Source organism: Podarcis pityusensis (genome assembly GCF_964106645.2).
Source record: "Podarcis pityusensis genome assembly, chromosome: 2".
In the NCBI taxonomy this organism is placed as follows: domain Eukaryota; kingdom Metazoa; phylum Chordata; class Lepidosauria; order Squamata; family Lacertidae; genus Podarcis; species Podarcis pityusensis.
Window position 1 is genome coordinate 78,828,945 of NC_138029.1, and position 22,442 is coordinate 78,851,386.

Below are 22,442 nucleotides of genomic sequence, written 5' to 3' on the forward strand. Positions count from 1 at the left end.
CAAAGTTCTTAACCCAAGGTACTATTTCTGGGTTAGCGGAGTCTGTAACCTGAAGCGTCTGTAATCTGAAGCGTATGTAACCCAAGGTACCACTGTACTTTCTTATCATTGTAGTAAGTGTGTTGTAAATGGGTTTATGTTTAGTTTAGCTTTTGTACTGTGCAAGTTTTTTTCCTCTTTCTCTGTAACATACTTTTGAACATAATTTTCAGATGGCAAGTTTTTTTTTAAAAAAAGAAGAAGTAAAATTAGCACCCATGTTCAATAAATACTTCACCTAAAACATTTTTGTTTCACCCTCATAAAACAGGAGAGGAGAGTCAATAGGCCTTGAGTTGTTGTTGGACTCCAATTCCCATCAGTGCCAGCCAGCATCACTAGTTCTGAGGGGGTTGGAAATTGTGGCCCTCCAGATGTTGTTGGATTACAAGTTGGCCATCCTTGCATTAAATACAGCATCTAATCGAAGGGGTGTCTCAACTTGGGGTGGCTAATTTGGACATCCCCCAGTAGGGTGTGTCATTTTAGGGGGTGAAAGTTAATTTTTGCAAATTTCTTCTTCACTCCTTATTTTTGGAATTTGAAAGTCTCTCTCTCTCTCTCTCTCTCTCTCCACACACACACACACAGAGAGAGAGAGAGAGAGAGAGAGAGAGAGAGAGAGAGAGGATTTCCCCCCTTTTGCTTGTGGCAAAGTCCTTTTTTGTTCCATTGGCACACACTTGTTGATGTAAAAAGATGCTGGCACAATCTGCTACTTCTCTTCAGATTGCCAGGGTCACTCTTAAGGCATTGGAATTACTATGAACATTTCAGCAGTGTATATTTCAGTGTATATATGTAGCAACAACTGCTAGTTCACACATCAAATTTCTCTATTGGAAATGGTCAGGAGGGATTTTGTGCAGAGGAGCAAAAGGATTCAGGGTTTCTCCTGGCATTCTGCCACTTGAATGCTTTGCTGGAAAGTGAGCAATAAGGGATGCAGTTCTTTTTAAGCTTTTACAAGCATGCTTTGTTTTTAATGTGTGTTGCAACTGAAAAGCAAGTTGCAGTAAAAGTCAATGAATGCAAATCAGAATGAACGTTTAGTAGACAATTCCTATAATTCAACTAGCCATCGTTAGCTGTTGTCATGCCCTTGTTCTTACCTGCCCTAAACAATTTACCTTGGAAGATGCAGAAAATCAAATGCAAGGTAGTTTTCATAAAAATTGTAGTCAAACCGTTCTGGATTGCGTGATTGGTGCTGAAATAGCAATGCAAAGTGAAAACATCTGCCTGACAATCTGCCAGGACCTTTAAAAGTTAATGAAAACAGCAAGGAAAAGGAAAAGTGAGATATACAGGTTTATGCACACACTTTTGCTTTGGCTCTAGGTTACCATGGCAAAAGGTAACTGCTGAACTGCTTGCTTCTAAAGGTGCACAGTTATATACTCTCCCTCTGTTACGTGCGCTGTTAGAGCTTTTCTTCTACTTTTAGTTTACTCCTGACTGAGATTGGCCGATTGTCAGAAGTTGTTGGAAAAAAGAACCATTTGCTGTTTTGAGTAATTTTTTAAAAGGTACTTTCTTCTCCTGGTATATACTCCTAATATATACTCACATGAACTCCTTACAAAGGAAACAAAACCCAGACAAAGGAACCCCTTAAACTCCCCACTGCTTGGAATTGGGGGAGGCATGACAATGTAATCGGCTGTTGGGATGTTGTGAATCATTGTTTTTACTGACAAATGGGAAGGGCAACCCTCAATTTGCAAATGCTCCATCAATGAAAGCGATGTTTCATGATTTCCTCTCTTTGTATTTAAGCTGGCATAGAATCTTCACAGTAAGCTGATGATTGGAGTAAAGTTAAGGCCTTCAGGATGATACAACTTTGCTACAGAGCATTACCTGAAAAGTCACTTCCGTTTTCCTTCTGCTAAGTTTCCTGATTTGAGAAAAAATAAAAGGCATTTCTCCTGAATCCAATCTTCTAAATGGCAAGCAGTTGTACTTTGCCTGCCAAGAGTTTATTTCACATGTGGTTGATGCCAATTTTCTTCTCACATATGCAAAATTCATTTGGCCCATAGTAAATAAAATACATATAGTAGATTTTTAAAAATATATTTTTGGAAAAGTGTTGGCATTTAAAGGAAAACAGCTTATTTAATAATCTCTCTCCTTCAGTAAACAATTAAGATTTTAAATCTCATTAGAGACTGCCAAATAACTAACTTTTAAGACGCAAAAGTTCATGGTTATGAAGTATTTCATTTTATTAGGTTATTCTTGGAAAAGTAAAGTATCATGTGATAATGCATCACAGTACATGCATGTGTGTGTAATTCAAGCATTGCGCAGTGATTTCCAATGACTAGAGGTTTATCAGTTCCCTCTCATAGAAGAGAACAGAAAAGTCTTTATTCAGAGTTTGTTTAGTGGAACTCCTTTAGTGCCCCTTCACAGTAGGGTATCTTACAGAATGACTCTCATGGTAATGCTCTGTAACAAATAACTGGCTTGCTGTATGTAATTTTTTTTAAAAAAAAAAAACTTGCCACTTGCATAACCTCTTCAAAACGTTTAGCCACATCAAACAAATATACAGAGAAGATGCAATCTACAGCAAAGTTTTCAGTTAAATTTAGTAGTTTAGGTTAGTAAGGTTTCTGCTTAAACATCGTTTATCAAAATTATTCCCTTAATAACAGAAAAGAAAACAACACTAAAAAGAATAAGATTGCATTGAAGATCCCCAAAGCTCTTATGACCTCTTCTGCTGCCCACCCAAGGATTTATTTGCAGCCAGTTCCAAACAGCTGTGCTGTTTTTATTGCTTCAGTATATTTACAAGATTTTGAATTGTAACTAGTGGTGTCCGTGTGCAAGCAGAACCGACTTCAGCCTGCTCAGCATAACTTCCCCCTCCCCCTCCTCCCCCTGCACCCATTCAGATATGCTGCAGAGCGTTGAGGGTCCCTCCAGAGCAAATTAGGGAGCAAGAAGGGGAAGTTCTGTTCCACAGGTGGAAGCCTTGTGCGATGTTGAATGCTATCCTTTTATTCTGGTCTTACACAGCTCTGCAACAGGGGTTGAAGAGGGGACACAAATTTTAAAATATCCATTCAATTTTGGCTTCTTTGTTTGGAGAAATGAATGGTGGCAAACAACTTGGATGACCATGGCCCTGGCCATCAAGCGATACCTTGGGAATGTTCTGATAACTGCTTCATCCTTAGTTACAAATACAGTGGTACCTCGGGTTAAGAACTTAATTCGTTCTGGAGGTCCATTCTTAACCTGAAACTGTTCTTAACCTGAGGTACCACTTTAGCTAATGGGGCCTCCAGCGCCGCCAGACCACAATTTCTGTTCTCATCCTGCAGTACCTTAACCCAAGGTACTATTTCTGGGTTAGCGGAGTCTGTAACCTGAAGCATCTGTAACCTGAAGCTTCTGTAACCTGAAGCATCTGTAACCTGAAGTACCACTGTAGGGAATAGTTCTATAGTTGGTGGGGAAACCGCTGAAAGTGCCTTTCTACATGCCTTTGCTATTTTAACTTGGATCATGGAAATAATATTCCAGGGTGTATTTTCAGTTCACGTTTCAAACTGGAATGGGATATAAGAAAGAAGGTCGCCCCTCTTAAAGGCCACCATTTAGTGCGTACTGTAGTACCTTCAGATGGGATTCTACTATTATTTTCTCTAATGCTTTTAATTTTTATTTTCTTTATAAAATCCTTTTGGTACAATCTGACTATGCTTTAGAATCCTACCGTCCAACCCACTTTCAAATATTTGAATATGGCAATCATATTGGATGTTCGCTAGACTGAAGGCACCCAACTCCTTCAACCTTTCTCCCATAGGACTTGGTCTCCAGGTTCCTCACCATCTTCACTGTCCTTCTCTCAACACATTCTAGTTTTAACAATACCCTTTTTCTGAAACTGGTGCTCAGAACTGGCCATAGGCTTGTGAATTCTTTGAAGGCACTTTATTGTTTCATTCTTGGATAAGCCGTCTCTTTTTCTCTTTTGTGTATAAGATGATCCTTTAAAGCAAACTACCGTGAACTCAGTACCCCTAGAAAATGGGACTTAGGAAATACTTCTCTTCATAAGTATCAGTGTGCAGGCATTGTCTTAACAAGTGGAAGCAGGAGTATATGTTTCTCAAATCAACATGCAGTCCATGGCCATTCAGACCTAGCACCAAGGTAACACTGGAGTGATACTACTATGTATTGTATCTTGTATGGCACCTAGAACAAAGTACCCAAGCAAAATCAACCCACAAGCATGATGGGTTCTAGTTTATCGTTGAGTAACTTCCTACCGCTATAGTAGCTATAGACTGCTTTCATTGGAAGAATCTATAAGAGCATAGAGAAGGAAAATCTGTTTTTTAAAAAGTTTATCATAGTAATCCTTCTTAGATTGGATGGGAGGTATGCATTTATGACTCCAGATAGTCTATATTGCTAGAAGGACTAATAGATTGAAAACCTTTTTATACAGCAAATTGTTCATACATTTTCTCCATTACGTCTAGCCAGAATAGACTTACTGCATACACATGTCTATTTGCAAGCTAGAAGTTTTACTGGATTCCTCTACGCTAGTTTAAGCTTCACTTACGTACCTTTCCATTCAGGCTCTTTGCCGTTATTGTTTGTTGATGAGTTTTTCAGCTGTACTGTCAGGTCAGAAGAAATGGAAATATATAGCGGGATGTTTTCCATATGCTGAAGATGTAGTAACTGATATTACTTCAAAATTACAGTACAGTTAACTGTACTGAACCATTGCCTACTTCTACTCATATATAATATTTTCATTATTTTAGTGTTCACGTTTAATTTTAGTTATGAAGTAATTGCTATGATTGTTTTTTATCCCCCAGTTTCTATTAATTGTGACACATATTTATCATGAACCCCAAGTTCCAAACAAATCAGTGGGGAGTAGCATAACTAGGCACAGAATCACAATTTCTACCATTTGTGATATTTGCCATTCCTTTAAATTGTTCTTCATAAACAATTTATTAATACTTGTGATGGTACAATAATGATGGTTTACTTCAACATGCTTCTTTAGGAGTTGTTCCTCCCCACGTGTCAAAATTCCAAATGTGCTCACTAGCCCAGAAAATTTTGCAACCACTACAAGTAATATTTCTTCTGTGTGGGACAGCCTTCATTGCAAGTTGCGACCCATCTTCTGAGGCCAAGTGAGATCTAACCTGAAACTACTGCAAGTGCTAGTCTTAACCTTCAAGTCCTGTGTTAAGTACAATGCAGATACTTCCACAAGGAAGTCAGTAAATATCATCTTCAAAAGGTTTAGGAATGAGTCATTTTTATTTAGGCCAGTGCTGGCAGAATCTATTGTAGTTTAAGCTATATTTCTAATGTTTTTAGGCTTTTGTATTGTGATACATTTATTGAATATAGCCATTTGTTTCACTGTGCTATAAGCATCCTTTCCTCCCAAAAGAAATGGAAGATAAACACATTTAAAGTACATAAATAATACTGAAAGCTGGAGAGACTGCTGTTGACAGTGGGTGCAGGAAACATAGCAGTCTGCCAAGAGCTTGGTCTACTCAGTCTCATTTTGTGCTGCTTAAGATATGGGCATTTATTAAGCCTTAATGTTATGATTTTCCTTCACTTAATTTTTTTTTCCCTTTGGAAAATTTGAATCATATCAAATGGCTGGGGAAAATAATATACACCAAATGAGCAGATACAAGAAATCATAATGCAAGGCTGCTTTTGATTTGAAACTACAAAGTAGACAGCAATGTGAAGAAAACTGAGGTCACTGTGGAAGCATGAACCCAAACTTTTAGAAAGACTTTGAAGCAAATATAGTGGTAGGATGTCATCAAAAACTAAATAAATAGCCAGTGATCCAAGAAGAATGAAATCTCATATCCCAGACATTACTTATTATTTATGCCTGCTTTCAAAGACAACTATGGGCTAATTGAGGGCTGCTTCCACCCAGCGGGTGCTACAGTTTTTCTGTGATATACAGACATTTATATATATTTACATGTCCCCAACATGGTATTTGTTCAGTTCCATGGTTTTCCAGTTTGAACAACTAGATTAGACAAATCTTATGTTGATGTTGATCTAGGTCAGGGGTCAGCAAACTTTTTCAGCAGGGGGCCGGTCCACTGTCCCTCAGACCTTGGGGGGGACTGGACTAAATTAAAAAAAAAAAAAAATGAACGAATTCCTATGCCCCACAAATAACCCAGAGATGCATTTTAAATAAAAGGACACATTCTACTCATGTAAAAGACGCTGATTCCCGGACCATCTGCAGGCCGGATTGAGAAGGCAGCTGGGCCACATCCGGCCCCCGGGCCTTCGGTTGCCTACCCCTGATCTGGGTGTCGCAAGCCCTGAACAGAAAAGAATAGAAGAACCTGCTTGATCAGACCAAAAGCCCATTGAGTTGAGCAGTCTCACAGTGGCCAACCAGATGCTGAAACAAGACATGAGGGGAATAGCACTCTCCTGCTTGTGAACCCAAGCAACTATTATTCAGAGGCATACAGTTGTAAGTCTTTGCTTTGGAAAAGCATAAATGAAAAAGCAGAGCAACTGGCAACGTTGCTGACTTCTTTTGTAAATTACAAATCAAGTAGTAAACTGGATCTTATTTCCTTCCTAAAACAGTGCAGGAAGGGGGGGTATAGCCTAAGAGAAAGAAATAGACAAAGGAGGTTATGGAAGCTGTGTACAACATATCTTTGCAATTTAAAACCAGTAACTACATAGATTGAAGTGTTGCAGCATTCTGGCACAGCTTCTATCACTTTGGTTGGTATGATACTCCTCCACTTCCTTGGAGTGTAGGACTCTTCTTGTCCCTTGTGAGATGGGACACTGTTTCCTGCAAAGCTTCCAGTGTAGGGAGGTCTAGTAAAATATGGGATGTCTGCCATCCCTCATTAAGATGCAGTTTGGATAATGTAACTTCGTGAGGATATTTATTGTTCACAAATGTCCCCCCCCCCCCAAAAAAAAATAAACCATCAAGAAAGAGCCCATATCCAAACTTGAAGAGAGATGCTAGAAGAATATAGAATTTCTGCGTGTTTATAATATTTCTGAAGTGCATTGGGTTTCAGCCTTTTGCATTAACAGAGTCTGTAATGATATTTTATGACAGGAGAACTAAACATGTGTTCAAAACCAATCTCCTTTTCAGGCTCTGAGCAAGGCACGTACTAGACTGAATTTCGAAGACTTTTATTCCAGTTGCCTTAAGTAGAAGGAAAGCTAAGAATCTGCGGGTAGTTGTTTTTCTAACTTGCAACCTTCCTTTATATAGAATTTCCTAATTAAATATCTTGGATGTCATTGACATTTGGATCAGAAAATTCCCATTTCCTTTGGCTTTGAAACAGTTTTATTTTTCCCTGCTTAAAGGAAAAATTTAATGTTGCATTTTATGAGTTTATATTAAGAATGTTTGGCCTTCAGTTTAATTAAATTAAATAACCTTCCAGGCAGTGGTCTTGATTTCATTTTGCAGTGCAAACAGAAACAAATTATTTATACCTGCTCATTATTCTTCTCTTTATTACCGTCTATTGTTGTTTCTTCCAATTTGTAGATTAATCAAATCTTGAAACAGCTGCACTGCAGTTCAAGTTCTAATTAGGATCAAGATTTAAAAAGAATAATACTTTAAAGGCAAACTCTTTAAAGGACTCTTATTGAGGAAGGTTTAATCTGTTTGCAATCAATACCCAATTCATAATTCTGCACTTAAATTCTAGAAATTGGTATATCATGAAAACAATGATATAATTGTTACAGAAGAATGGAGGTCTGCCAGAAGAATGGAAGTCTGCCACTAAATAAGTGTATGAGAGGACAACTTGGAAATCTAATGCAGAACCATCTCCTTGTAAAAATAGTCTTGGCCAAGGATACCAATCAAATCTACCCCAGTGGAGCAGGATGTCTGTGTCTTTCAGATTCAAAGGGCAAGATAAAATTTTCAAGATGAGAGAAGTCTCTTACGGATGGCAAAGTGGTGACCTCCATAGGTTGCTGGACTGTACCTCCCAGCTGACAGGATCAGTAGTCAGGGAAGATGGGAGTTTCAGCCCAACAACATCTGAAGCCACACTGGCTAGGTCTGCTCTAAGGTCCTCTATGATGGACAGCCTCTCAGATCCTGGTCAGCAATTAATATTAATAAGGAACCATATTTTCCTTTGAAAGTAAATTCCAGGGATGCAGGGTCTCAGCGTCTTCAATCTCATGTTGATTTAAGAAATGTGATTGAGGCCTACCAGATATTGTGGAAACCACTCCCATGAGGAATTGCAGCCCCATTCCCCACAGGCACTAGTGACCTTCAGTCTTCCAAGATATTTGCAGAGCTTCCACTTGTCATTTCAGAACACTAAAAGACTGGCAAACCTTCCTCTTCCTCAGCAGCCTTTGGTAGGAAGGAGTGTTTGCAGAAAGTAGTGTCCTTGTAGGATGCAGATCTATGAAAGCCCACCCTTCGGATAGCACTGCACTGATAAATCCCTAGGTGGAAATTTCCTTATCATATGTTTCTGGTCTGTGTGGATTAGCTTAGGCCATTTCTCTGCTGAGATATAATATTGTCTATGTTAGTACTGCATTTGAGCAGGAGGTGTCTGCCTTTTCTAGGGAAGTCCCTAAAGGGTGGAGGCAGTGACTTCTCTGGAACTGGAAATAAGAGAAAACTAATTGCTGAAGATGAGGGAGGGGAGTTGCTGTAAAACAGTTAAGAGCAAGAGCTAATATTACTTAAGCGCACCACAGGAAGTCTATGCTCCTTTCCAGAACACACAGTCTTGTGAACATCATTTGTAAGGTGATGCTTGATATGGCAAGCTTTGTATATTACTTGTAGCTTTGAAGTGAAATTGGAAATTGGCAAGACAAAAAAAAGTTAAATAGTGTAACAGTGCTGTGTTATTATCTGCCAGTCCTCCTTTCTGAAAACTTCTTGAGGACACAATTAAAAACAAAAATTAAAGACTTATGCCAAAGGACGGCTATAAGGTGCCCAGGGCACCTCTTTCCCCGCCCCCCAATGTCCAACTCTCATCCCATGATCAATTGATATCAGAAGTCATGAGCCAACAGAAATTGCACCACCTGTTCAGTTCTTAGCATAGGGTTGCTGACAGAGCTGCCTCCATTCTATTGCTAGATCTGGATTGAAATTGGACTAACATGATATTTCTCATCTGAGAAAACCTGGGGAGTGACTCAGGGGATGCAGAGTGTGAAAACTGTCTCTCCCGCTTTTGTCAGCAGGGGCTTCAAAGGATCCCTTTTTGACTTCAGAAGAACAACTCAGGATCTAATACATTTATAAATACAACACATAAAAAGGTTTATGTCTTCATTTGTCAAGATATTGGCTTGTATTCATATGGCATTCTGAAAAACATCAGCAACTCTTAATTATGTAACCATCTGAACAATTCTGTAGCTAATTTAGTGTAGTTTAACATACTAAAGTTTGAAACAATTGAAATTGGCTATATTAAACTATATTATTTGGGCTCCAAAATGAACTTTCCATTCTATATGACCCAGTTCTAGCAATAACGTAATTGTGTCTGCTCCTGGTTCTTCTCTGAAGGCTGAGCTGTGTGATTTAACACTGCAATGAGGGGGAGAGTGTACATGGGCTTGGTGCTTCCAACTGTGTCATGCAACACCCTATTCCAGGAAACGCCACCCTCTATTGTTTCCAAGCCCTTGTGCACATTACCTAATTTAATTGAAAAATTGTGGTGTCGACCGGAATAACGTCTTCACAAAGGAAGGGAGCAATTTAAATTTGTAGATTCAAAAATGTGTACTTGGGGAAAATATACATATATTTATAATATGGGATGGGATTTACAAAATGGGGATTACCGTTATTAACCACAATATGATGATGACATCAAGCTCTGTATTTCATATCTGATTAGCCCGGAGCAGCTGTCTTGGCCCTGAATCAGTGCCTGGAGGCTGTGGTCAGATGGATGAGCCCTGTTCAGCTGTGTACGTTTGCCACTTTTGGAACAGGTACATAGTGACTCAGAACTCCCACCAAGTCCATTCCTTTTTGTAGGATAAGCAGGTAGCAGTGCTAACCTGCAGTGCTTTCCTTCAATTGAACTGGCATGCCTTTGTTCCAAGTCAATACACAATCCTTGCATAGTTCCCTGTGTCTCTGCAACCTGAAGGGATGGCTACTCCAATTCGCTCTACATGGGATTGCCTTGGAAGACTTTCAGAAGCTGCAGTTAATACAGCCTGACATAGACAGGCACAAGTCCTGTGCCAACTTCCCCATGAGGGGAACTCAATTCAAGGCACAGGTATTGATCCTTACAGCTCTTCATGACTCAGATGTGAACATAGCTCAGAATGACATTTCTCCCACCATGTGACTAACTGCCGGCTGAGATTATCACCATCAAGGGCTCTGCTCCACATTCCTTTCCTTGAGCAGATTTGGAAAAATGTGGTACAAATGTTTTTTTTTTTTAAACTAAATAGGTCTGAAAACTCAAGCTTGCAAAAATCTATTATTTGCCCGATAATAAATGCTGGAAATGTAAAGAAACTGAAAGTACATTCTTTCACCTTTGGTAGACGTGCCCAAGGATTAAGGATTTCTGGGAGATGATTTATAATGAAATGAAAAAGGTATTTAAATATACCTTCCTAAAGAAACCAGAGGCCTTTCTCCTGGGCATGGTTGGCCAATTGGTGTTAAAGAAGGATAGAACTTTCTTTATGTATGCTACAACAGCAGCAAGAATACTTATTGCAAAGTATTGGAAGACACAAGATTTACCCACTCTGGAAGAATGGCAGATGAAGGTGATGGACTATATGGAACTGGTGGAAATGACTGGCAGAATCCGAGACCAGGGAGAAGAGTCGGTGGAAGAAGATTGGAAGAAATTTTAAAACTATCTACAGAAATACTGTAAAATTAATGAATGTTAGAATGATGTTGGATTGAAGTTAAGTGGTTTTTAGCAGCAATGTTATAAAGGAATATGTAAAAATGGATTGTTAACAGGTGATAATCTAAAGTTATAATATATTAAGATAAAAGATTAAGATAAAATCAAAGAGGGAAAGGATTTGCTGAATTAACTAATTGAACTGGAATACAAAAAAGGGAGGTGTGAGGAGGTCAGGGAAACAAGCAAATGAAGGATAAGATATGGAAAGACTGATCTGTTTTTAACTGTTTTTATCTTGTATTTTCGTTTTCTATTTTTTCTTTTTTTCTTTTTCTTTTTCCTTTTTTCTCTTATTTTTGTAATATGTTGAAACTTTAATAAATATCTTTTTTTTAAAAAAAGAAAACTCATGTAGCTAAGAAAATGACATGTGAGCCTGGAGGTTCCTAGCTCAAATCTCACCTCAGCCATAAGCTTGCCAGGTAACCTTATAACAAGTCACTATGTATCCCTCTCGTCCATTTTGCCATACACTATGGAAGGTAACACAATACCTGACCTACTTTACAGAGCTTTTATAAGGATTAGTCATGTAACTAAGCCAGTTTTGAGCCTTTGAGATGCAGTCTAGAATGCTAAATACTGTGTATAAGACAAGGTTTTTTGGTTTAAAAAAATGGAGGGGTCTTGTACACAGAACATGGGCATCTGAGGGAATTTTTAAAATATTTAAACATATGTCCAGGATTTTAGCTTGGATGGTCTGAGGCAGTCCCCCCTGCTGCCGTCCCCCTTTCTCTCTCCCCCCGGCTGCATGCTGGTGACTGGCTCGCCTCCTGAAGCCCCCACTGGCTCAACCACCAAATTGAGAGCAGCTGCCTCAGCTACCTCTCCTTTGCCCTTCTTTCCTTTCTCCCCTCTTCCCCTCTTCCCCTCTGCCACCGAGGAGGAGCGTGTGGTGCCCCAGTCACTGCCTTTGCTTCTGCACCACCGTGCACTGCATGCACCTCACTCTGGAAATTTTGAGGGTGCATAAGACGCCCAAAAAAAGATCAACAACTTGCCGCCGCCAATCACCCAGATTTTCACTTCTATTTTAGGATTTCATTTTCTTAATTTTGGGTTCAAAAAAACAGGGGGCGTCTTATACATGAAAAAATACGGTAGTTTGTTTTTTTAAAAAAGCATACAGGCACCTCCTGATTTGCGTGGGGGCTGTATTCTGGGTCATTGCATAAATAAACCCGTTACTTTGTCTTCCAGGTCTGAAAACAACCTGTGCATGCATGGTCGCACGGCCTTTGAGTGCACGCAAAACGGTGGTTGCCTGTAATCTGATTCCCATGCACCATTTTAATTGCTTATACTGGAATTCAATGATATTGAACAGGAATTAGGCATTGCAATCACTGGTACTCAAAATGGGTGCAGCTTTTTTCAGTCCAGAAAATATTGCAGGGGGTTGACCTTCCAATTGTACAATTCTGAGTCTATGAGATGCCATAAGTAACTTGCATTATCAAATCCTATTCACATTGTTTCCTTTTTTGACATGCTGCCTTCTAGACTGTTCAGCGTTGTAGTCATCTAGTGTAGTTTTATAGAAAGCTGGAGCATAAAATCATCATCTTCATAACTTTTTACTTTTTAAAAAAGTCCATAATGAAGTTGTAGAACTAACTGCATTTTAGGGGATATATCAGTATGTGATTTGAGGTGAAACAATTTGTAAAGGAAAATGAATTTCAAAAGGTAGGATTTTATCACATATGAGAATATTTCAATACTGGCTGGTAGTTTTTTCACCTGTAAACTTGGAAATAAGTGTTATGATCAGAAAGGTATGATCTCATCCAAGATGATGGAAATCAAAAGCTTGGCAAATTAAGTCACACATCATTCATTCATTGAGATCACAGAGAGAGAGAGATTATAAAGAAAGTACATCTTTAATTCTCCATAAACATGTTGAAACAAGACTTTAAAGAATATTAAAAACTGCAGGGTGACCCACACCCAACAAAACATCTGCCAGAGCAAAGGAATATATGAAAACTAGAATAAATGGCATGGTCTTGTCACTAACAAACCTCCTTTATGAGGTCTGTTTTTATAAATCAGTTGCTGTTAAGTAGTGTTGTTGGGATAAAATTGTACATATGGTGGTGGTATTCAACTATGTAAAATAGAATTATTTAAATTGAAGATTGTAATAATGGTAGTTTGTGGTTTTGTTTTTTTCATCCTTTTCATTACATTGATGGGCTAGATTTTAAAATGTTTAGTTTGAAATGAAACTTCTCAACCCTGAATTTCCTAACAAAGGATCCCCCCTTTTTTGTATGAAAAAATTCTCATATGGGGGTGGAAATTGGATTGGCAGAGCAGAGTTAATCCTTCCCCATCCTTCCCCCCTAAAAAAAAAAGCTTCTATTTTTATATAACATGCATGTAGTACACCAGGCTGACTTCCATCAATTGAAATCACAATGTAAAATTCTACTGGTGAGATAAACATCACACAATAACAACCCCAAATTAAAACTTTAACAACAGTATTATCAAACCTAAAAGAGCAGGCACATCAGATAAAACACCGTTCTCCACAAACTCAGCCTGACAAATTAAAAGCCTTGAGGAATTGAAAAAGTCTGAGAGTTGAAGATGGAGCTCTCTGAATCTCACGGGGCAAGATGTTCCATAAAACTGGTGCAGCTGCTAAGAAAGGCCTTACTTCTTGTCCCAATCAACCTTACTGGGCAAGCAGGCTGGTGTGGGAGGGGGAAGTAGTTCAGCAAATTGACTACCCCGATTTACAAAAAGGTTTATTGAAATAACCCAGGATTACACCATGGCTGGGGAATTTGCGTGGGATCACTTCCAATCTGTTACCTCCTAGGATGTGGACAGGCTGCTTGGACGAGTGAAATCGACCACCTGTCTCCGTGATCCTTGCCCATCCTGCCTAATAAAAGCGAGCCGGGAAGGGCTGAGCGATGGGCTTCGCGGGGTGGTGAATGCTTCTCTCTGTGAGGGAGCCTTCCCAGACCCGCTGAAAGAGGTTGTTATTAAACCGCTTCTTAAAATAAAATAATCTTTAGACCCAGCCAATATGGCCAACTATCGCTCAGTTTCAAATCTTCCATTCTTGGGCAAGGTGATTGAGCAGGTGGTTGCTGAACAACTCCAAGCATGCCTGGAGGATGCAAACCATTTGGATCCATTTGGAACCATTTGGACTGAAACTGCCTTGCTCACGCTGGTTGATGCTCTCCGGTGAATTAGGGACAAAGTTGAAAGCTGGTTCCTAGTTTTGCTGGATCTCTCAGCGGCCTGTGATACCATCGACCATAAGATCCTTCTGGACCTTCTAGAGGAGCTGGGAGCTGACGGCACTGTTATAAAGTGGTTCTGCTCCTTCCTCCTGGGTAGTGTTCAGAAAGTGGTGTTGGGGGATGAGTGACCCCTGGGCTCTCACTTGTGGGGTGCCTCAGGGTTCTGTCCTCTCCCCCATGCTTTTCAACATCTACATGCAGCCGCTGGGAGAGGAGATCAGGGGGTTTGGGCTGGGTGTTCATCAGTATGCAGATGATACCCAGCTCTACCTCTCTTTTAAATCAGAACCAGTGAAGGCGGTGAATGTCCTGTGTGCCTGGAGGCGGTTGGAGGATGGATGGCAGCTAACAGATTCAGGTTGATTCCTGACAAGACAGAAGTCAATTATGTGTCCAGGGCAGCTGTCTACCAGCTCCATCTGATACGCAGGCTGAGACCCTACCTGCCCACAAACTGTCTTGCCAGAGTGGTGCATGCTCTGGTTATCTTCCACTTGGACTACTGCAATGCGCTCTAGGTGGGGCTACCTTTGAAGGTGACCTGGAAACCACAGCTAATCCAGAATGCGGCAGCTAGACTGGTGACTGGGAGTGGCTGCCGAGACCACATAACGCTGGTCCTGAAAGACCTACACTGGCTCCCAGTACGTTTCTGAGCACAATTCAAAGTGTTGGTGCTGACCTTTAAAGCCCTAAACAGCCTCGGCCCAGTATACTCGAAACAGCATCTCCACCCCCATCGTTCTGCCTAGACACTGAGGTCCAGCACCGAGGGCCTTCTGGCGGTTCCCTCACTGCGAGAAGCAAAGTTACAGGGAACCAGGCATAAGGCATTCTCTGTAGTGGCGCCCTGTGGAACACCCTCCCACCAGATGTCAAAGAAATAACTATCAGATTTCTAGAAGACACCTGAAGGCAGCCCTGTTTAGGGAAGCTTTTAATACTGGATGAATCATTGTATTTTAATATTCTGCTGGAAGCCGCCTAGAGTGGCTGGGGAAACCCAGCCAGATGGGCGGGGTATAAATAATAAATTATTATTATTATTATTATTATTATTATTATTATTATTATTATTTGATTTTAATGGCAATGGGGCAGAGAGGGGTTGATTAACCTGAATAAGTGCAGGTATAAAATTTGAAAACTAAGCATTAAAAATTTGCCGAAGGGTGGGAAATAGTGAGACTAATAATGTGTGTGTGTGTGTGTGTGTGTGTGTGTGTGTGTATTTCTTCAGAATTATAATGATTCTGATTCAGTTGTGTGCACTAATTTCATAATAAGAATATTGTGCAATAAATGCAGTATGCCTACCAGTTGTAGGCTGCAATCTTCATAAAAGTAGCAGAGCTGCAACTAATCTTTGCAAATACTGTATTTGGGTTTACTGCTTGAACAACTTGCTCACCCTGATCCTATCCAACCTCTTTTACCTGAGAAAGCAAATAGTGCAGCCAGAATGTTCAGAGAGGTCCCAGTATAGCCCATGCAGCTCATTGTCTACCTTTTTGTTACAGCAAAAAATTGTTACCCCTAATACTCAGCCCTTATTTTCAAGTTTCAACAGGAAAATAGAGAACAATGTTTTTTATCCACAGTATAGCAAAAAGTTACCTTTTCCCATCTGAAGGAAACATTATTTACGGAGTTCCCTTGCTGCGTAGCTTCCTTCCGTAGACTACGCAGCAAGTGCCCTGGTTACATTGGCACAGAACTGACCAAAGGAAAGGCCCTGAAAACAAAACTCCCATCTTCTGACGATAGAATAATTGTGCTGAACTTGTTCTGTAATTACTGCCAAAGCAACAGTTACTAAATCTGTCTGAAATATAAAAAGGTAGAAAACCGTGAGAGATGAGATAAGGCTTGTGCTTTGATTGGCTAGGAAAGTTTCTGTTCACACTTGTCTGGTACTACTTACAGAGCTTTCTCTCTTTGTAGCCAAAAGCATTTTGTCATGTTGATACTGGCAGTGCAACCACTCTGATTTTAAAACTGTATGAAAGAACTTCTTTTATCATTTCTAATATGTAGCTTCAGGCCAAAACAGACACAGCAATATTAAAGCACTATGTTCAGAAGAAGTAAATTCCCCCCTACACAGCCTTTGGGAATATGACTTCAATAACGAACTCTGAAGCCGTCCTTTATCATAATGACAACTGTTGATTTTCCTGTAATTGTTCAGCTGAGCTCCTACTGCTTGTCACCTAATTAGCCATCTGGCCATCCGTCCTTCCAGGATTTTTGTTTAAAATTGTTCACTGGTTAACACCCAAAATATCAGGAAGATGTTCCCTAATATCGCTTGATGTTCTTGGACAAGCCAAGGACAAGCCTTTATAACTGCACCTGCAAGCTGTTAGGAAGTCTTAGTGGGGGGAAATTAGAATAAACCAAACAACAGCCTCAATTTATTGAGGTTTTAAAACCATACACCTAACATTGACTTTGGAATAAATGCAGTCATGGTAAACAGATCTTACAGATGCAGATGTTAGTGCATAGGGATTCTTGTCGCAAAACTGATTATTTTGCTTTTCTTCCAAAGGCTTAATTTAAAAAAAATACTTTATTGTTGTGTTTTGTGAAGATAGATGCCTCTTGCAAGAATATTTATATTTGTATCAACATATTCTTGAGATTTGCTAATTTGGAACAATCATTAATTTCTGTGAGATGAATTCAAAATCCATGTTAAAATAAATGGAGGTTGTACAGCTTCAGCAGCTGATGACTGTGTCCTAAAAATATATTTCAACTAGTTACGATGCCAAAGACAAAATTAAATGTCTCTTTAAATCTCTGGTTAAAAGTAAAATGTTGCCACTGTGGAATCTCAGGAGACCAGTTTGTGTGCTCTGTAACGGCTGGCAAGTACAGCTAAACTTTCTTCATCCTCATGCTATTAATACTATGTATTCTTTTTTTACCTCTAAACTTCAATTGCTCGCACCAAATACGGCTTCCGTTTCTTAGCACTTTCAGTAGTTTGTAGGAGTCTCTAATTGTTAGAGGTTTCCTTCTGAGGAAGGCAGCCCATGGGATTGTAGGATGGATGTATTTTAGGGAGGTGCCTCTCGTATTTAGGTTGTGGGACGCGGGTGGTGCTGTGGTCTAAACCACTGAGCCTCTTGGGCTTGCCGATCAGAAGGTTGGTAGTTTGGATCCCTGCGATGGGGTGAGCTCCCGTTGTTCGGTCCCAGCTCCTGCCCACCTAGCAGTTCAAAAGCACATCAAGTGCAAGTAGATACCGTATTTTTCGCTCTATAAGACGCACCAGACCACAAGATGCACCCAGTTTTTGGAGGGCGAAAACAAGAAAAAAATATTCTGAATCTCAGAAGCCAGAACAGCAAGAGGGATCGCTGTGCAGTGAAAGCAGCAATCCCTCTTGCTGTTCTGGCTTCTGGGATAGCTGTGCAGCCTGCATTCGCTCCATAAGACGCACACACATTCCCCCTTACTTCTTAGGAGGGGAAAAGTGAGTCTTATAGAGCAAAAAATACGCTATATATCGCGAAAACCAAGGCTGTGTGACACACAGAACCAGCGCAAAAAGTTGAAAGGATTTGTTTTTAACTCACAGTTTTGTACACTTCCCTGGAATCTTTTCATGATGTTAAGTAATATTTTAAATAAAATAAATAAATATAAGTGCTGCGTACTCTTGCCCTCTAGTTCCTTCTATACTGTGCAACATATGAGTACCGTATTTTTCGCTCTATAAGACGCACCAGACCACAAGACGCACCTAGTTTTTGGAGGAGGAAAACAAGAAAAAAAAATTCTGAATCTCAGAAGCCAGAACAGCAAGAGGGATCGCTGCGCAGTGAAAGCAGCAATCCCTCTTGCTGTTCTGGCTTCTGTGATAGCTGTGCAGCCTGCATTCGCTCCATAAGACGCACACACATTTCCCCTTACTTTTTAGGAGGGAAAAAGTGAGTCTTATACAGCAAAAAATACGGTAAATAGGTACCGCTCCAGCGGGAAGGTAAACGGCTTTTCCGTGCGCTGCTCTGGTTTGCCAGAAGCAGCTTAGTCATGCTGCCACATGACCCGGAAGCTGTCTGCGGACAAATGCCGGCTCCCTCGGCCTATAGAGCGAGATGAGCACGCAACCCGAGAGTCGTCCGCGACTGGACCTAATGGTCAGGGGTACTTTTACCTTTACCTTTAACCTCTTAGGATTGCTTTCCTTTCAGAGAAGGAGAGGAATTTGTTAAATGTTTTTTTGGATGAACTCTAATTGTTTTGTGTTTGGGGCATATATGGAGCCAATTGTCAGTTTAGTTTGGCCATCTAGTACCCCTTTAGGAAAAAATAAATCTGCCTTTTTTGTCTTTTAGCACTGTTGTGGCTTCAAAATTTAGGTCTCTACTGAGAAGGTCCACCTTTGTAAAAAGATTACAACACCAGGTTTCCAAGCCCATACCGATTAAAATGGGACTAATCATATACAACAACATACTCCAGAGTTAAGTAACTTCATCTGTGCCCAATAACAAAGCAAATTAACATTTAAACAGGGAATCCCAAGAGGGCAGGTATCCCAGACAGAGTGGCCCAGACAGGTTTCAGAATCAGGAAACTGAAAATAAGCAATCTCAGTTAAAGCTGCCTGCTTTGCAAGCTTGGCTGTTTCTAAACAGTTTAGGTGATGTAAAATTGAAGCCAGAAATGTCAACTAGCCAAAATGGTAGTGAATGATTATGTTGACATTTGAAAAAAAATGGAAAGGAGGGTTATTGGGTAGAAGTGAAGACCAGATCTTAATTTGAACAAGGCAGAACTTGCTATAAAAACCTTTACAAAGCAAGGGCAACAAAATTGTTTATGGATCTCACAGCACAATATCTGGGTTTCCTCAGTGGGATTTAATACCAAGAGAAACACTGCAAGTACATTCTGTATAGGTTTGCCTGTCACAAAATCTGATGTTTTCTTGTCCCCAGGCAAAAATATTTTGATTTGTCTAGCATAGCCAATGGTCAAGGATGATGGAAGTTGTAGTTTAAAAATTAACGGGAGGTGGGGCACTGTGTTGGCTACCCCTGGTCTAAGTCTTTACAGCAGGCCTTTGCCTAAGCTGGAGTTGACTGATGACTTAGATTAATTCTGTTGGTAAACTAAAACAGAATATACACATTTTGAATTTATTTCTGTGTTTCTTGTTATTATAGTTGTGTGTGTGTGTTTAAATCCACTTTTTAAAGTGGTGTTTTACATTTCCTAAAATTCCTAAAAACAGTGTCTTTCTTTAAAAATTGGTTAATTTTGAAACTGTTTCCTTGGCTTGTTTTGTAAATGGTTAGCTGGCCTGGATAAATGAATTCTGCACTTTTAGTTCTTCCTAAGCAAGAGATGAAAATGATAAAAAACCATTTAACTAAATAGTTGTGTGTAGCTGAGATGGGGTTAGAATCAGATGCGCATATATGGAGTTGAACAGCAGAGTATATCTTTTTAATGGACAGTGTAGCAAGAACTGGCCAATTTACACAAAACAAGATCTATATTTAGGGAAGTGAGTTAAATGGTGCCAAAGTAAAGAAAGAGATGATCAGAGCTGTTCTTGTAGCCTGTTTACTTTGGACTGAGGAATTTGCCAGCCCAAGGCCTTGCATTATAGCTGTACAGTACAATCTTGTCTCCCTGTATTTAAATCCAACACATTCACAATTTCTTCCTGAAAAAGCTCATGACATGGAGCAAAACAAAACAAAATAATAATAATGATAATTTACAGTTCTCCTACAGACATGCATTAGAGGGGGAAACAGAAGATAAGCACCTTCTTCCCCCCCCCCCAACATACACCCCTATCTTCCCCTTCCCCCCAGCTGGGCATCTTTGGACCACTTCACTGCCTCATTCACTTCTTAGTTGTTGGGCTTAGAAACCCCCCTCTAGCAACCCCAGTTAGGGTAAAGGGCTTAGGAGTTATTGGCCCTGGTAGCCTTCATGAGGAGCAGGAATTTATTCCTTATTAACCCAGTCCAGAACATTTTCAATTCCTAATTCGGCTGACACTAATAATGCAAGCTTGCCCATTCTACTGGGCAGTTATAGAGGTTTTTCCAGTTTAGAAGGAACAGCTAATAAATCCTGCCCTTAAGATCTATGTGTCAAAGAATATTGCACAAATGCTTTACGGTGCTGAAATTTGGGGAAGTGGTGTCAAATCTGAACTAGAAGTTCTACAGAATTAATTTGGGGGGGGGGCTTCCTCCTGGGACTCAGTCAGCTCATCTTAGTGCTCAGTTGGATATCCCCTCAATAGCATCCAGAATTGATCTAGCTTATCTTGGATACTGGCATAGACTAAATGCCTTTGAGGGACCATATTCTCACCTAGCTCTGCTATTTGGAGCAACTAAGGATAGGAGATTGGGCACAAAAGTATCAACATAAACCTAGGGCTTATATTTCCAAATATCGATATTTATCCTTTAAAAGGTATGAATTTAGAAATTGGGTCTTGAATCATGGTGCCATCCAAGACAGAGCATCCATTATCGCTGCCTGTTATTCTATTTGGTACCCTCAAATTAAGGACAACCACTCAAGGCCTCACTACTTTGAGACACAGACTTAGGAAGTGAGCAATTATTCATCATCATCATCAATAATAATTCACAGGTTTCTGCACACTGGGTTGATATTTGCATTGAGCCATCCACCACTACTCCCAAGATCTTTCCTGCTCAGTTACTTTTACTTCGGACCCCATTAGTGGATTGAATTGGTTGGTAGAAGCAGCAGCTACCATGTGGCTTCAGAGGACGGCAGGAGGTTTTTCTTCCAGGTGGCACAGCTCTTTAGACAGCAGCTTCAAATTGCAGCACAACAGACAGGTTTCCCTTGTCCGTCTTCTTTGCTTAGAGCTGAAGAGTGGGCTGGAGATGATCCCTGACTGCTTTAGAGTGCTGGTATTCAGCAGTGGCTCAAACCCTGATCAAAGGTGGGTTGCAAAAGGAGCGCTACCACCATGCAAATACTGTATATGGTAAATATATGATCTCCAAACACATGTTTGGATGAAAAGAGGGTTCTGGGTTTGAAGAGGCTGATGATATCTGCAGTGAGGAGTGGCAGTGAGGAGGAACCTGTGGGCCTCCAGCCATTGTTGGGCTTCAGAGTTGTGCAACAGGGTGCCATGTCCTTAAGCATTAAATGGTGGTTGTAGTATGTAAAAAAATATATAGAAAGTTGTTTAAAAAACCTTAGTTATTCAAAATGGCAATTATGCAGCATTGTTAAAAGGTGAATGTTGTGCTGTTAGCCTTCCAATGAGTAGCACTATGAGTACCACAGCCATGCTTTATATGTGCACTCATATAAATCACATTGTCTTCGTTATCTTCTGTTGCCTGACTTTTGGGGGGTTGTGTTCAGATAAATAAACTAACAATTTCAACTCTTAGTCAAGAGATATATTTAACAGTCATAAGAGCACATTTTTCTGAACATTAGGTTCCTTATTTTTGTAACAGTTTGGAGTAAATTTAAGAAAGAATTGAGGGCATTTATGAATGAAGGGGCCAGGAATCTTACTTGTACTATATATCTGCTGGCTGTATTAAGATGCTTTATGGAGAGAATTCATTTTGCAGCTTTGCGGCACAGTCTCATTTTGGGAATGCGCTAAAGATATTTGCAGCCCTCGATTCATATTACAAAAAGTAGCTTCTCACACCATCACTCACACTGGGATTAGTGTGCTCTTTCTCTAGTCCCTGTTGATCCCATAAAATGAATGTAATTGCATTTGTATAATAGCTTAAAAAGATCAAAGTAGGTCCCATAAGGGGAGACAGTGTTGAGAGCCAAAACAAGCTGTTTGGCTTGTAAGCAATTGGAAGCCTTTAAGGTACTGACTCACATCTGCAGCATACTCTGCAATTCTGACTGCTCTATAGCATATGTTATAGCACATGTTGCTGAAGAAGTCATTTCTGCTTCGGTGAGTTGAAGAGAGGAAACGTCAAATTCTTTAGATATCAACGCCTTTATCTCCTCCTCTCAGGTCTTTAGAATTGTACTGTGCATGAGTTCCTCCTGAAATCACAATAACCAGCACTGGACACCTCCCTTGTTTTAGGAT

General features: G+C 40.0%; 1 protein-coding gene and 1 long non-coding RNA gene across 4 annotated transcripts in view; one reads left to right on the forward strand and one right to left on the reverse strand.

The window, feature by feature from the left end:
• The window catches only part of LOC308470789, a 32,258-nt gene extending 24,581 nt beyond the window's left edge, over nt 1-7,677 (reverse strand). The window contains exon 1 of the long non-coding RNA XR_013982640.1: nt 7,588-7,677. This is a non-coding gene — a long non-coding RNA (uncharacterized lncRNA). The remainder of the gene's footprint in view (nt 1-7,587) is intronic.
• Nucleotides 1-22,442, forward strand: part of ATG7 (autophagy related 7) — a 99,365-nt gene that overhangs the window by 64,766 nt on the left and 12,157 nt on the right. Inside the window, exon 18 of one of the 3 annotated variants that reach the window (XM_080994190.1) lies at nt 5,102-5,215. The exons of the other annotated variants lie outside the window; for them this stretch is intronic. Within the exon in view, the coding sequence (XP_080850316.1) occupies nt 5,102-5,146 (45 nt within the window). The 3' untranslated portion in view covers nt 5,147-5,215. Of the gene's footprint in view, nt 1-5,101; nt 5,216-22,442 lie in introns of those variants that run through there. 3 annotated transcript variants of the gene reach the window in all.